Source organism: Zingiber officinale, chromosome 3B (assembly GCF_018446385.1).
Source record: "Zingiber officinale cultivar Zhangliang chromosome 3B, Zo_v1.1, whole genome shotgun sequence".
In the NCBI taxonomy this organism is placed as follows: Eukaryota; Viridiplantae; Streptophyta; class Magnoliopsida; order Zingiberales; family Zingiberaceae; genus Zingiber; species Zingiber officinale.
In genome coordinates this window covers 5044609-5061612 of record NC_055991.1, presented here as the reverse complement: position 1 = coordinate 5061612, position 17004 = coordinate 5044609, and the positions used below count along the sequence as shown (strand labels likewise).

General features: G+C 39.7%; 2 protein-coding genes and 1 long non-coding RNA gene across 3 annotated transcripts; 2 read left to right on the top strand and 1 right to left on the bottom strand.

Moving 5' to 3' along the window:
* Positions 1 to 273: 273 nt before the first annotated feature.
* Positions 274 to 4144, top strand: LOC121968033 (beta-galactosidase 6-like). Its single transcript, XM_042518554.1, has 18 exons — positions 274 to 450; positions 534 to 629; positions 708 to 820; positions 896 to 962; positions 1056 to 1148; positions 1240 to 1383; positions 1455 to 1543; positions 1637 to 1742; positions 1815 to 1902; positions 1976 to 2094; positions 2179 to 2343; positions 2414 to 2601; positions 2673 to 2782; positions 2866 to 3083; positions 3160 to 3264; positions 3324 to 3532; positions 3613 to 3934; positions 4011 to 4144. Exons 1-18 carry the CDS (start codon positions 274 to 276, stop codon positions 4116 to 4118), a joined length of 2517 nt encoding a protein of 838 aa, XP_042374488.1. The 3' UTR covers positions 4119 to 4144.
* Positions 4145 to 5586: 1442 nt separating this feature from the next.
* On the bottom strand, positions 5587 to 8882 carry LOC121967982 (zinc finger MYM-type protein 1-like). Its single transcript, XM_042518510.1, has 3 exons — positions 8667 to 8882; positions 6240 to 7460; positions 5587 to 6147 (listed from the first exon to the last, which is right to left on the bottom strand). The coding sequence occupies exons 1-3, from the start codon at positions 8880 to 8882 to the stop codon at positions 5587 to 5589; spliced, it is 1998 nt and encodes a 665-aa protein (XP_042374444.1).
* A 2650-nt stretch (positions 8883 to 11532) lies between these two features.
* Positions 11533 to 15677, top strand: LOC121968032. The gene is made up of 2 exons (XR_006107904.1): positions 11533 to 11572; positions 15575 to 15677. It is a non-coding gene; the product is annotated as an uncharacterized LOC121968032 (long non-coding RNA).
* Positions 15678 to 17004: the final 1327 nt, after the last annotated feature.

Sequence of the window (17004 nt, the reverse complement as noted above, 5' to 3'; positions counted from 1 at the left end):
ATAATTTTAAAATTAAATATATGTTTTAAATATTTTAAAAAACATTGCTACGTGATTTAGTAACTTACTGTTAAATATGGGCGTGATTTTTTTATCAAAAAAATAAAAAATTTCATTTGGATAACTTTTTAAATTCTGACATTTCCTTGTTGGAAGAAAACGCATTGACTCGTTGTTGATCTGGATTTATTTTCTCAAAAAAAGAAAGAGAATTAAAAAAAAGTATATATAACTACTCTGTTTTCTTCCCTTGCAGCTCCATCCTCCCCTTCAATGGCAGCAGCCATGGCTCCGACTTCGCTGCTTGTGCTGGTCTTGCTCATCCTCTGTCACGGCGTTGAGCTCTCCGCCGCGGCCAACGTGACGTACGACCACCGGGCGTTGGTGATCGATGGAAGACGAAGAGTCCTCGTCTCCGGCTCTATCCACTATCCTCGCAGCACCCCCGAGGTCCCTTCCTCCACCCTCTGTGCATTATTTTTCTCCCTTTGATCACCGTTTGGTTGTGCTTACGCCGGTTCGAGATGTCGCAGATGTGGCCCGACCTCATCGAGAAGTCCAAGAGCGGCGGGCTCGACGTCATCGACACCTACGTCTTCTGGGACATCCACGAGCCCGTTCAGGGCGAGGTGACGGTTCTTCTTCTCTCACCAAACGCTGTGCGCTTTCTCCTTCAACTCATCGCTTTTCCATTCGTCTTTCGACAGTATGACTTCGAAGGGAGGAAGGATTTGGTGCGGTTCGTGAAGGCGGTGGCGGCGGGCGGCCTCTACGTTCACCTTCGGATCGGTCCTTACGTCTGCGCCGAGTGGAATTACGGGTAGAACTGAAACTCTGATCATCGATTATGCTTTGACTTCTTCTTCATTTGGTTCTTCTTCTTCCTCTGTTGCAGTGGGTTCCCTCTTTGGCTGCACTTCATCCCTGGAATCGAGTTTAGGACTGACAACGAGCCCTACAAGGTTTAGTTGTGCTTTAATTAATTCCAACATTTTTCATGCACTGGACATCTCCGGATCGAGTCCTGTTTATAATTTTCAAAATCTCAAGCACAGAAGGAGATGCAACGTTTCACGACAAAGATTGTGGACATGATGAAGTATGAAAAGCTCTATGCGTCGCAAGGTGGACCTATCATCCTGTCACAGGTAGTGTAATTAGTAATTGAAATGAAGTTTCGGTTCAATTTCAGCACGGAACATGACTGACTTGTCACTGTACGTTCATGGCTGATGGTAGATTGAGAATGAGTATGGAAACATAGATGATGCTTATGGCAAAGCAGCCAAAACTTATATCGACTGGGCAGCATCAATGGCAACCTCTCTTAACACAGGCGTACCATGGGTGATGTGCCAACAAGCTGATGCCCCTGATCCCATTGTGAGTTCCACACTTCAAATTTTCAGTTGGTGAACTTGTCGACTTGCATTAACTCTATATCTGTTCTACAGATCGACACTTGCAATGGCTTCTACTGTGATCAGTACACTCCAAACTCGTATCACAAACCGAAATTTTGGACTGAGAATTGGAGCGGTTGGTAAGGCTTAGTGATCTCATGCTGCAATTCTATCCTAATTAGCATCCATCTTCTTGACGTCGACGACGACGACGACGTTCGGCATGCATGCAGGTTTCTCGGCTTCGGTGACAGTGTGCCATACAGACCCGCTGAAGATCTTGCATTTGCTGTAGCTCGATTCTACCAACGTGGCGGTACCTTACAAAACTACTACATGGTAATGCCTTGCACATTTTGCTAAATAATCTTGAAGAAGATCAGAAGATGAATGTGTTTCTTTCTGTTCTAGTACCATGGAGGCACCAACTTTGGACGCACTTCAGGTGGACCATTTATCACTACGAGCTACGATTATGATGCTCCCATCGATGAGTATGGTAAGTTGATGTTCTGGTCCTGGACACTGAGCTTGCTGCTTATTTTCCTCTACAAAGTCGGTGCACATTTCAGGTCTTGTTAGGCAACCTAAGTGGGGACACTTGAGAGATCTACACATCGCCATAAAGCTTTGTGAAGAAGCAATGGTAGCAACAGATCCAGAGTCCATTGATCTCGGGCCAAACTTGATCGTAAGAACTTAATATTTGCAATATATGTGAAAATATCCACATCAGTTGCATTTTGTTTATTTGCTAAAACTTTTCATGATCTAGGGAGATGTTTATCGAGCAGAATCAGGGAAATGTGCAGCATTTCTTGCCAATATCGATAACAAAACTAATGCCACTGTTATTTTTAATGGTAAAACCTACTTTTTGCCTGCATGGTCTGTGAGCATTCTTCCTGACTGTGAGCATGTCGTCTTCAATACTGCACAGGTAATAATTTTCTTATATATGCTGATGCTGGCCTCCCTAATTTTTGCACTAACTGCTATTTCAATGACAGATAAATTCTCAAACTACTCTTCCAGAGATGAAATATGTAAACAGTGATGATCAGAGCTCCGAGTTAGCATGGAAATATGTCAAAGAGCCTGTGGGCATCTCAAAGTCCAGTGCTTTTGTGAAAGCAGAGATACTCGAACAGATAAACACTACTGCTGATGCCAGTGACTATCTTTGGTATTCAACAAGGTATTGTACTTGTATTGTGATTTGTGCAGTGCAGTGTTTGTTCAAAAGGATCTCATGGACAACTTTTACAGTCTCGATATCACTGGAAATGAACCATTTCTTTCGGATGGGAGTGAGTGCACACTGCATGTGGAGTCTCTTGGCCACGTCCTCCATTCTTTTGTTAATGGACAGCCAACAGGTCGTTTTCAGCTCTGTCTATCGAACAATCGAACATGATCGACTTCATTTACATTCGACTAAGAATGCTGAGTTATTGCACAGGCAGCGCGATCGGAAGCGGCGGCGATTCGAAAGTCTCTCTGAATCTAACAATAACCCTTGTCAAAGGAATCAACAAAATTGATCTCCTGAGCGTCACTGTTGGTCTTCAGAACTACGGTGCATTTTACGAAAAACAGGGTGCGGGAATAATTAGCCCTGTGTTGCTAATAGGTAAAACTGCCAGTGCAAATCTATCTTTAAGCGAATGGACTTACCAGGTATCTCTTCTACTGATGCTTTAGTCAAAAAACACAGTGTCGAACGATGATTTCCCCATTTGTGTTGTTAAATCAGATTGGACTACAAGGTGAAGACTCGGGCTTGTATGATTCAGGAGATTCATCAGTATGGCATTCACAAGCTGACTTGCCAAAGTATGTACCTTTGGTGTGGTACACGGTGAGTTCTGAATCCTCCTCCTAATTCTTCTCCATCGATCTCAAACTTGTTTCCTGCAGACAGAGTTTGAGGCCCCTGCCGGGAACGATCCTGTCGCGATAGATTTCACCGGAATGGGAAAGGGAACGGCATGGGTGAATGGGGAAAGCATCGGCCGGTATTGGCCGAGCTATCTCGCTCCAGAATCTGGCTGCGAGCCATGCGACTACAGAGGCAATTACGATGCAAAAAAGTGCCGGAAGAACTGTGGACAGCCATCTCAGACACTGTAAATTATCTGCATTCTACCTTGCTGCATCACATGTTAGTTTCATAATTGTGAGATCGACTACGTTATCTTTCGAACAGGTACCATGTTCCCCGTTCGTTCATCCGGCCGGGTCAAAACAAGCTGGTCCTTTTTGAAGAAATGGGCGGCGATCCGACGATCATATCTTTCACCACGCGACAGATAGCCCGGCTATGTGGGCATGTGTCTGAGAATCATCCGCCGCCTGTGCGAGCTTGGAACAGTAGGAATAAATCACCAGTGCTCCATCTAGAATGCCCTCGTCCTGACCAGGTCATATCTTCGGTGCCATTTGCAAGCTTTGGTACTCCTTATGGCACTTGTGGGAGCTACAGCCATGGCGGATGCAGCAGCTCCAGGGCTCTCGCTATTGTGAAGCAGGTAAAACTTCGTGCATGCAACCACTGATTGTTCTCTCATGGAATTGAATGAATGACTGTGCTCGTTACTGATTCAGGCATGCGTTGGAGCCACGAGCTGTGACGTGGAAGTATCGATCGACTTGTTCGGTGATCCTTGTGCGCATGTCGGTAAGAGCCTTGCGGTTGAAGTTGCATGCTCTTGATGAAGCAGGGAGCCAGCGGCGGCGCAGTGACTAAATTTCAGTAAAAAAAATTTGTATGTTTTGAATCTTTGAAAGCAATAAAGTTTGTTTTTCTTAGGTTTAGCAGTATTCGAAGAAATACATCTAACTCGTGATCGTAAGATCATATACAGTAGCAATTTTACCCTTCACTAAGTCTCCTTTGCTTTTAATTTTGATATGCCGTTACGTGATCGACTAGAAGTGCACGGTTTGAGAATCGCTAAATCAACCTAGTAGCCAGATTGCTCGAGCGAAAAAGTGATGGGCCACTTGTTCAATTAGTATGGGAGTAACATTCCTGTTTGAGAAAGTCCCTAACACACCGTCTTGACTATGACTATGAGACTCTCTACTTACGGAGATCTTTCCTGAACCTCAACTAGCTCAGGCTGTGATAGCCTCCCTATTTGCAAATATCTTCCTTGGACCTCAACCAACCTAAGCTGTGAGAACCTCCCTATCTACGTAGATCTCCCTTGGACCTCAACCAGCCTAAGCTACGAGAGTCTCCCTATCTACGGAGATCTCCCTTAAACCTTAACTAATCCAAGCTACGAGAGCTTCCCTAACTACAGAGATCTCCCCTTCATCTCAACTAGCTCAAGCTGCGAAAGTCTCCCTACCTATAGAGATCTCCCCTGCACCTCAACCAATCTAGGCTGCGAGAGCTTCCTACCTAAGGAGATCTCCCTTGAACCTCAATCAGCCTAGGCTACGAGAGTCTCCTTACCTACGAAGATCTCCCCTGAACTTCAACTAGCTCAAGCTGCAAGAGTCTCCCTTTCTACATAGATCTCCCCTAGATTATAACCCCTCTCATCATTTACTGTGTTACTCTCATTAACACCCTTTTGGCTAACAAGCTAATAAGTGGCGCAATATCACAAGCTGCTAGAATGGCACCACCTACCCATATCTCTCAATTAACTTTGAGCTTGTGAATTACTTTACTTAATTAATTATTGCTGGTAACCATTCTTAAATTAGGAGTCGAATGGTGAATTGTGGACTAAGCATGGGTCAATTGAAGGCTGACTAAATGAGATGACAACAATAGTACAAGCAAACTGGGCCAACAAGAGGCATAGTACTGTAAGGATAGGTCGCCTAACCAATATTTGTCAAACATCTCAAAAGCTATCCCAGAGAGCAGAGGACAGCCACCATACTTTTCCCCATACAAGAGTTAACAGCAACAAAGACGTGAGTTGATGGTCAAGGCATAGGGGAGTCCATGGAGGAGGAAGCTTCAAGTCTATATAAGTCAGTTCAGGGGCGGATCCAGAGAGAAATTTTAACGAGGACTAATAGAATATCTTTTGTAACATAAAAAATATATTTAATAACAAAAAGTTCAATTTGACATCACAAAAAGATAAAATACTAAATTAATAAATTGCAATTAGACTATTGCTTATTGAAGTATTGGTTAACACTTTGTGACATATTAGGTGATCGTTGGATAAGAAAGAGGAGGTAGCTGCATCCTGCGGCTTTTCATCTTTTGAAAACGCTGCAATATTTGCTCATTTTCAATTGTTGAAAAGATATCTTTCTCGATGTATACGACTAGACTGTCATTCATCCACTCGTCTCCCATTCTGTTACGTAAATCAGTCTTTATCGTCTTCATCGCAGAAAATACTCTTTCAACAGAAGCGGTCGCAACTGGTAAAACTAATGTCATCTCAATCAGACGATAAACCAATGGATAAGCTTGATTTTTTTGAGTTTCAACAATTTTCTGAGCAAAACTTCCCAAATCTTCAATTCCAAAAAAATTTGGATCCTGTCGTATATTATGAATGAAATTCTGAAGTTGTTGTTCAATAACTATACAATCATTTGTTGAGAAGTCCTCAGGATATAAATCACAAAGTCGAACGAGTTTCTGAACATTGAATTCAGAAAAAGAATTCCTTGGATGAAGACATGCTATACAACTAAGCAATTCTGTGCCAACTTCTGAAAAACGAGTATTCATCTCTTGTATAACTGAATCAACAACCTAACATTATAATTCACAAAAAAAATAATTAATAAGTAAAAAATCTAGGATCGATGAATTTAATAATAATAATTTTTTTAAAAAAATAATACCTGATAGATAATCTCCACACGATAATAATGCAAATTGGTGATGACTTGCCTTCTACGTCTACTACGACCACCAATCATACAATTGTCTTTCATCTCCGGCACTGGGATCTCATTCAACTCACAAAATGTGTTGACTTTATCTATAATTGTATGCCATCCGTCTTCCCTAAATATTTGAAATTGATCTTTCACACTCTCAATCAAACTTATGGCTTGGACAATATTTTGATCCTTTTGTTGTAACACAAGTGATAACTCATTTGTCATTCCCAATATCATCTTCATCAAGTGCAACATGAAAACAAACTCATAATTCTCCATTTTCTGAATCAAACTTTTGGCAACCCCTCTACTATCAAAAGAACTAGAATCATCACAAATATTCTCCAACACTTGAATCACTGAAGGCCACATAGATAATAGACGACCCAATGTCAAGTAGTGTGATCCCCAACGAGTGTCTCCTGGCCTTACTAAATTAGTTTCTTGATTTTTGCCACTGCCTGTACTAATGTCTCCACCCTCCAACATTACAACAATCCTATCATGTTCAATTTGCCTAAGTTGATCTCTCCTTTTACATGATGCTCCCGTTGTGTTAACAATCATAGTGACATAGTAAAAAAAATCACTCGCATTGAGATTACTCTTGGCAACAGCAATAATAACTAACTGCAATTGGTGAGAAAAACAATGAATATAACTTGCATATGGATTTTCTTGTAAAATGAGAGATTTCAATCCATTGAATTCACCCCGCATATTTGAAGCTCCATCATATCCTTGACCTCTCAGTCTAGATAATGATAATCCATGTTTCGCAAATAAAGCATCGATAGCATCCTTCAAAGAACGAGAGCTAGTGTCAGATACATGTACAATTGCAAGGAATCGTTCAATCACCTGTCCTCTTTTGTTCACATATCTCAAAACAACTCTCATTTGCTCCTTCACTGAAATGTCTCGAGATTCATCAACCATTAAGGAGAAAACATTGTTTCCAATATCTTCGATTATGGAAAGTGTGATCTCAGAGGCACAAGCATGCGTAAGGTCTTTTTGAATTGCTGGAGAAATCATTTGATTGTTTCCGGGAGCATTTTGATTAACAACCTTTGAAACTTCCTCATTTCGTTGACTGTACCATTGAAGCAATTCAAGAAAGTTTCCTCTATTTAAAGAATTACTTGACTCATCATGTCCACGGAAAGACAGTCCTTGCTTTAAAAGAAATCGCGTAACATCCAACATTGCTATTAAACGGATGCGATAAGAAACCTCTATATCTCGCCCATGTGCTCGTAATATATTTGAAACACTATGTCTTTGATCTTGAAAAGATTCAACCTGTACTCTAGCATGATTGTGACAACTATCTACGGCACCATTATGCAAATTAAATCTTTCTAAAGCATTTTTCCAATTAATAAATCCATTTTTTACAAAGGCATCCTCTTTATATCGACCTCCTTTATTTGATGGTTTAAAAAGATAACACCATAAGCAAAACGCCGCATCTTTTGATATGCTATATTCTAACCATGTATATATTTTATACCAACTATCTTGGAAACTCCTTTCTTGATTACCAAAAGATCTTTTTGGATACATATGCCCAATTGGTTGGCAGGGCCCCCTAGTCAAGTACTCTCTTCGGACTTGATCTCGAATAGAAATATCAAACTCTTCAATTGATTTTCGTAATCCAGGATCACTAACAATATCATTTAAATCTAATTCCACATGAGATTGAATTTCCACAACTTCATTAATATTAGGATCATTGGAAGAACCCTCACGAAAACGTTTAGGTTTAAAAAAACCTCTCCATAATCTACATAAATAAATAATTAAAAATAAAGTCATGTATATGATGTAACTAAATTAATATTCATAAATCACAACTAATTTAAACCCTAAACTTCTTAATTTAAATTGAAATAAAAAAGTAAAAAAATAATAAGAAAGGTAAAAAAAATAACCTTGAATTCACAAATTAAGTGAATGACGTGAGCCCACCTATGTTGTAAATCAAGAGTAAGACAGATCCTTTACTTGTACTTGCTGGAAGAGCCAAATAATAACCTTCTGATCCCGGACAAAATGCACAGAGTCCTGAAATTAATAAGTTTTAATCTTAATCTAAATAATTGTTAGGATCAAATCACAATAGTACTCACTTTCAACAGACAACAGGGTAGTATTTTTTGGATTTCAGTAAGTTAAGAAAAACATTAATCAAATCAACAGCGGCTTGCAGCTGACAGCTGTTGACCTGCTGCAGTGGATGGGCGACGCCGTGACGGACAGGCGGGCCGGGGCCGCGGGTGGCCGACAGACTGGTCGGCGGCGCCACGATGGACCGGCAGACGACGGAATCAACATTCAACACTACACAAGAAAACAAAATAAAAGTAGAGAAAAAACCTTAGAGGGAGCTGCTGCAGTCAGCGGGCGCCGCCGGGCGGAGCAGTGGGCGGCGGACCGGCGGGTGTCGGACTGGTGGGCGGTGGACCGGCGAACATAGGACGACAGAACGAAGCGTCGAAGCGTCGAGTCGCCGACTGCTGAGGCAGAGTCGAGATTCGCGATCGCGAAGAGGGAGAAATTGCAATTGACGAACTGACGGCAAAAACAAAACATGACCTATTGGGCATTTGGGCTTGGGCTTGGGCTTGGGCTGCAAAGGCCTATAAATTTTATTAAAAAAAAAAAAAAAAAAAACAAGATGAAAACGTCGCTGCTTCATTTTTTGTCCAGTGGTTGTCGGCTTCTCACGCCGCCGCCGGACACAGAACAAGTGTGACTCCTCTTTAGCTCTTTCTCCGGCAAATCTTGGCGAGGGCTTCAGCCCCCTCCAGCCCTCGCCTAGATCCGCCCCTGAGTCAGTTCACCAAGAAAAAGGTTATCTCTTCTCTGCTCTCTCCCGAATGCAAACTTTATGAGTATTTTTCAATCAATGCAATAGTTAACTAACTCAGTTCTTAACAGAAGAAGCACTATCAGTGCAAACCCGATTTAAGCGATACAGCAGATCGGGAGTAAAGACATCAATTAATTCTAGTATACTCAACATCAAAAAACTTAAATGATCGTCCACATCATCACAATAATGAGATCATCTACATCATTGTACAAAGCACACTCAAGTCAGTATGAAGTGCACTTACAAGAATTATGATAGCATGGCCAAAGTAACTATTGACAGTGACCCAACTATTTTCACTATTAAGGAAGTGATCAAATCTCTCTTCCCATACACCGTATGGGCCCAAACAATAGTTCATCGACCTCGAGATTTTTCCTCCATTTGAATAGAAGGGAAAGTCAAGAAGTTTGACGTGCCCATGAAAACCTGCTCGGGTCAGCCATCCCTCCTAAGTCAGCTACCCTATGGATGGTAACACTCTCTCATAGCCTCTCACTTATGTCTAATTATTTTACTTGATTGTGTCAGGACACTTGGTCATTCGACCATTCTCTCATAGATTCTGAACTAGGATTGAGCTATCTCTCCTAGTCACTCGCCCAGGATCAAGTTATCTCACTTAGTAGTGTTAGAGATATTTTACTGTTCGGCCATACTGCCACACAACCAATCTCTCCTGGTCGTTTGACCACGATCAACTTACTTGAATTGGTGGTGTCGGAGACACTAAGCTACTCGATCATTCTCTCCTGATCAAATGACCAAGATTGAGCAATCTCATTTGCTGGTGTTGGAGGCACTTTACTGTAGGTCGTGCGGCCACACAACCAACTTCTCTTATCGCTCCAGTCCTGTGGGATCAAATCTCTCTCCAAGGGTGGGTCAAGCATGGTATTTTGATTTTCTATATTGTTGCTATCTCCACCTCTGTGGAATTAAGTCTATCTCCCAGGGTGAGTCAAGTATGGTATTTGAATTTTCTACATTTCTGCTATTTCCCTAGTCCTGTGGGATTGAATCTCTCTCCCAGGTTAGAGTCAAGAGTGGTATTCTGATTTTCTACATTACTACTATCTCCCCAACCCTCTGGGATCGAGTTCTCTCCCAAGGTGGGTTGAGCATGGTATCACTACAAGAAAAATGGGATTCTACAACACTAAAACGACAACGTTTTTTTTTAAAAGCGTTGTCTATTTTTTTTTTAACAACGCTTTTAGTGAAAAGCGTTGTCTATTTCATTATTTTCTTATTAATAGACAACGTTTTTCTAAAAATCGTTGTATATTAGTGATTTTTATGGGTCAAAGACAACGCTTTGTAAAAAGTGTTGTCTATTAGCCTTTTTTTAGTGTTGTCTCTTATTAAATTTTAATCTAAATCTTTTTTAGTGTTGTCTATTATTAGAAAACCCGAACCCTTCTCCTAACTCCTATCTTTCGATCGTTTTTGATCCCGAACCCGCCTCCCAACTCCTTATCTCACACGGCCTTCTCCATCCAACTCCTCCTCTCACGCCCTCTCCTTCCAACTCCTCTCCGGCAAACCCCTCTCCGGTGAACCCCTCTCCGCGAACCACTCCTCCGAACTTCTCTCCGTCAAGACCACGGGATTAATCACCTTATTCCTTCAACTCTTCATGCCCTAATCTCTTCGTCTCCGTCGCCTCATTCACGCTTCCGTCACACTGCCCAATCTCTTTGACCACACCTTCGTCAAGTGGCAGATCCCGGTGCTGAGGTGATCGACCACGACAGATCAACCCAGCTCTTCGCCTCCTTCGCCTCCGACGATATGGCAGTGTGACCACGGTCTATATTGCTGATCCTTTTTCGTCCATTTATGTTTTCAATCGGACTGCACAGCGATCCCACCCAGCTCGATGCAGAAGTCGATGGCCGGGTGCAGCAGCGACGCCGATCTCTCCAAGACTCCCGCCGACCGTCGGCTTCCGTTCCCTCCTTCTCCCACTCCATACGGCACCTTTCTACCCCAGCAGCAAGTGCCGCTCCCGACGGCTCCTCTTCTTCCCAACCCTATGAAGTCGCCGCTGCAGTACCAACCGCCTCCGCAACCAGCCGCCGGCTACCTCGCCATTCTAGGTCGGCGGATCCTTCGAAAAATTTCCATTTTCTTTGTTTTCTTCTTCAATCTGTTGTACATCAATGACAACCAACCCTCGATCTAATTTTGCCCCCTTTCACTTTTGTTTCTTTTTGTTTTTTTGCTGTAAACCATGAACACAGCAAAAAAAAAATATAAACTAAAAATATTGTTGACCTCGATCTAATTTTGTGTCAAGCTGATTTTGTTGTAAAAGATATTGTTGACTATCTTGGGCTGCTTCTGCTTTTCCCTCACACACTTCACTGTGGAGGAAGAAAGAGAAAAGGATTTGGCAGATCAAGTTCGTCTTCTCTCCCTCCCCTATTTCGATCTCTTTTCTTTCCGATTCTTCTTGGAGTTAATTGATTCCCGAGAACGATTGCTGCGTGGATTACAAAGCTTGTGGATCTCTTTGCTTGCCCTAGTATTATGTTTTGCATTTTAGATTCGGAATGCGGAATTTGTTCCTTTATTTAGTAGGAGGACTCTTCTTTTTTTTGGTCGAAGGCACGAAAAAGAGTAGACTTTGCTAGCATTCAGGGAAGAATACGGAAGAGAGATTTTGAGTTTTATGGAGATTTGATATTTGCAATGTTCTTGGAGATTTCTTCTGTAACGACCACCCTTCTTACTACTACTACTCTCTAAGGATGACCGTTACTTAACTACTAATTCTACTTAACCGGTATGATTAAAAATCACATGGAAACCCTACCGAAAAATTTCGACAGAATCTCCCCTGTACCGGTGACCTTAAACTGACATACATAACATAATATACACAGCCACAGGCGGCTGGAACACATATCAAACACACAAAAGGAATAACATCACCACGCAGTTTAATGAAATCAAATCATGCAAGTAATGAATAGCGGAAACAAAATAAACATACAATTAACTAACAGCGGAAGACTAAATGACTTATCTAATACATTCTTAATAAATGACAATCTTAATAAATTCTTAAACTAAGTCCCAAGGCTTCCATAGTCCTGACATCACACACCATCCGCGCCACCTTGTCGTCTTCCTTTCTATATCTTTTCCTTTCCTGTATCTGCAGTAAGAGGAAGTGTAGTCTATAAGCAAAATTTGCTTAGTAAGCGCTATCTAACTCACAAAATCACGAATGTGCATGTATACGAAAAGAACTAAAAACTATATGCTCTAAAAAGAAATAAAACATAAACATAACTGCTCATGTCAAACTAATAGCAAAGAAAAGCTAAGAAATCTACTCATGTAATTCTACTCGCTAATCATGCTACTCATCTAATAGGTAAACATGAAACTACTCATCCACTAGATAAACATGGTAGAATAAAGAACTAAACTTACTGAATTCTAAACACCTTCTGAATCTTATTCCACTTGTTCAAAGACTTATTCTTTAATACTTTATACTTATGTAAAACTTGCTTTACTTGTTCAAAAACTTATACTTATAATACTTCAAAATAATAATCAACTTCTTCTTGGGCCCAGGCATAGTACCATCTTATGCGCGTTCCCTAATAGGTTGGGGTAGCGAGCCACCAATCCTAAAAGAGCAGACCTCGGTCTACCAGGGCCAAGACCTTAGAATTGGACACCTGGATTTGTTTAACGACAACCTCGGAAGTCGGGTACTAGCCTCTTCTTAAAAGTAAAATACTTATAATCTTAATTACTTCTTCTTTTAATGCCTCGGCATTTTAATAGGCACCTTGTGTGCCAAAATCCCTAAAGTCTTGACTTTTGGGATCTACTTAAGGCCTCGGCCTTTTCTTTTTTTTTCTTTATCTTTCTTATACTTTTCTTATAAAAGAATGCTTCTTACAAAAAGAAACTGAAATGTTTAAGCAAATTCTAACTTTGAAATGCTTAAACCAAAAATCTGCCTACTATGCTAAATAAATTCTGCAATGCAATACTTATAAAAAGATCTGCATACCATACTTATAAAAATCTGCATACTATACTTATGAAAATCTGCATACTATACTTATAAAATCTGCATACTATACTTATGAAATTCTGCATACTATACTTATGAAATTCTGCATACTATACTTACAAAATCTGCATACTATACTTATGAAATTCTGCATACTATACTTATAAAATCTGCATACTATACTTATGAAATCTGCACTTAATGGAAGAAATCTGCACTTAAAATTCTGCACACTAAACTAACAAAATTCTGCTCTACAAGCTCTAAGATTGCCTCGGCAATTAAACAGTGAGCTAAAGTGTATAGTAGCTCCAAAGGTTGTTCACACTTAGTAATTTAACACAAAACTAAAGCTAGTTAAGGTCACAAACAACCTAAAAACTGAAACTATTTCATACTTTAAGAACCTAAAGATTAAGACTAATTGTTCATAACACATGCACCCAAACTAAATCTGAAACCTAATACATAAAACCGAATCTGATATGAAATTCAGTCTACTAATTTTATAATGGCAGAACATCAATTTAAATCATCTTTAGTCTCAATTCAAAGGATTCGGTGCATGATTAGCATCTAGAACTTGTAATACAAAACCGTATGCTTACAGGATAAGGAATCAATTCACATAACAGTCATCAACCAAAAAGTAGACAACTCAATTTTCTTGGCAGTTTTTAATTTTCCAAAAACCAACTCAAGCTAAAACCTGCTGGGATTTTCAAACCTATGTAAAGCTTGGAATTTCTCTTAAACTTCTAACACTTCAATACTAAGGTAAAAATTAACAGAACGTGGCTGATAATATTTATGGAATTCCTTCTAATATGAACAGCAATTCATAAACAGATGAAAGCTAATATAGCATGGCAACTGATACTGAAAGAAATACCATTCTAAGGAACCAAAACTCCATTACCCGAAGCTAACAAAATCCCTAAATTAAGCAACAAGGTCCAAAGAAATTAGGCACAAGCTAAACAACAAAACCCCTTTTCCCTTTTCTTTGAAGCACACGGCAACAAACAGATCCAAAAGCTGAAACGCAAGAAAATTCAAGCAAAGCTTCGGAAACAAGGAGAGGAATACAAAATATGCTTCGGAGCTATCTTACTGCAGGTGAGTAGCAACTTACCTCTTGTTCTTTGACTCACAACCGGAATAACTTCTAGGGTTTCGGCGAGCTCGAGATCCCAGCTCTTCCTTGCACTCACGAGCTCTCCTTGACGAGAGGGACTTGGGTCCGAGAAGAGCTCGCGGAAATCCTCTTTGGCCGGCCGCCGGAGAAGCCCCAACTCCCTGCTGCATCTTCGCCCGAGAAGAGGAATGTCGACGCGCCGCGCGTGAGAGAAAGGGGAGGAAGTTAGGTCACGGGTGAGAAAAGAATATCTCTTAACCCTCTCTTTAACTTGTCCTTTTATAACTAAACTATATTACATGTTTTTATCTGTTCACGAAATAATCGCGGAACAGCTGGTCCGTTGGGTTTTGCTCAAAACCGCGGGTCTGGGCTTCGATTCTCAGCCACAACCGTTTTTCTCCAATTTATTTCTTTGTTATAAATTTCTATTACTTAAATAAATCTCTTCCTTTATTTATTCAAGTAACAACTGCTATCCCAGTTGGCTAGTCAGGTTTTGCTCGGGTCAGGGGTTGCCGGTCCGAGTCTCGACTTGGACATTTTTTTGTCACAACTTCTTTCTTTTGGTAAAAATACCAAACGACCTCCAAAAATTCCATAAAAATACTCTAAAAATTTCTAAAAATCTCTAGAATATTTCTAAAGCATTTCTAGATTTTAATAAGGTCTTTTAGGATTTCAAATCATGAAATTTGGGGTGTTACATCTTCGAGTTGTCCCTACCTTATTTTTGTGTTTGTATTATAATATTGTAGTTGAAATCAACCAATATAGTAGATTTTTTTTCCCAAAATGATTCTAGTGTTTGGAATCGCAGTAGAGTTGGTATCTATGATATTTATCTCTTCAATTGAGCAGGTTAGCCTTGGTTCAACCAAGCTCTAAAAAAAAAATGAAAGACCCCAACTCTAGGCATCAAAATGTATATCCCATTATATTTGAGTTCTCTTAATAAGCAATCTGATCTCACATAACCTATTATACATCTGTGGTATTTTTTGTACAGGCATCCATTTTTCCCTTAAGATTTTTACTTATCCAGTTATACAACTTCCCACTTCTTACAACTATCACATAAGGTTCCAAAATGAAGTGTGATTGTGAACTTTAGATGCCAAACAATATCCCACTTTTTCTCTTTTTCAGACAAAGAAATGCCAAGCTTTAGATGAGTTTTATAATTTCAATTATAAGATATGTTCTAACATGCTTTACCCATATAGAGTCAAAATGCAAATGAGGGAAAAGATGATCCCGAATTGTTGCCTTTGGGATGGGTTCTGGAGATCAAAACTCAAAATGGTGGAAAATGCAATGGAAAGCAGATAAAGGTATTTGATTTGGGTTTCATAAATGGTTATATTATTGAATAATTTGATAAAGGTTTTTGATTGCTAATCACTTTTGAAATTATTGCTTGTTGCATGTATCACAATACAAGTTAACACATGGAAATATTTTATTTGTTCTTTTCACATGGTCGAAAACAATAGGATTAGAAGAATGGAAGGTGATTGGGACATGAACGGTTGTGTTGATTGATCTAATTTTATTTTGCTGTCATTTAACAGTCTGCTTCTGATTTTGTTTGGATATCCTTTTTAACGTTGCATGACATCATTTTGTTTGTTTCTGCAGGTTTGATGTTGTTATACACTTCGTTAGACTAAAACCTATTGGTGAAAGTTCATTTAGGAATACTTTTATTTGTCTAAACCCCTACTACACTTCGCTGGACATAGTTTATAATTACTTTTTCTTTATCTTGCAGTGAGTCTCTTCAATATTACTTTTTCTATAAAATGCTCCAGTTAGTCGTATCCTTTTGACTTCCTAGTAAAATATATTTGATTTGTGAGCAATAGTTTCTCCAGCTTATTAATTTTCACTGCTGCTTATTAGTGGCTTCTTATCAATCCTAGTGCCTAGTCGCTTGGATGTAGATGCTCCAGTTCTAATCAACACAATGACACTCTAAAATGGATAAGTTCTATTTTGTACACAATCTAATTATCATTGGTGACTAGTCACTTAGGTGGAGATGCTCCAGTACTTAAACTCTAGATCATTTTTTTCCTACTTGGCTCAAGCCACATCAGCAGTAGTTAAAAAATTACAAGGGCAACAATTAAGCTGTAGCTCAGATACATTGGAGTACTTTCTTGTCTTCAGTTTGTTGCACTTAATTCATGCTAAGTCATTATGGGTTCGGTCATCGGAATTGTGATGAATGGCACAATATTAAGTCTATTCTACAAGCTTTCTTTGCAAATATTCTGCAAGCTTTCTACAAGAGTTTTGCAAGATTTATGCAAGATTTTGGCAAGCTTTAAGTCTATCAAGCATGTTAAGCTAAAAATTCTACAAGCTTTCTTTAGGAAGTTGGCAATTTTTCACCATTGGTTAAACTCATATTCTAAACGTTTCATTTTAGTTTTCTTTCTACAAATACTGTATGCATTTTAGAATGGAGAAATACTGTATGCATTTTAGAATGGAGAAATTGCAAGCTTTATTTCTGCAGTTTGAAGAAACGAACAACAATACTTTTTGCAAGAAAGCATTTGCAGAGAAGAAAGTGTTTCATTTCTGCAAGCTTTCTTTCTGCAGTTTGAGGAAACGTTGCATTTCTGCAAGCTCTCTTTCTTTCTTT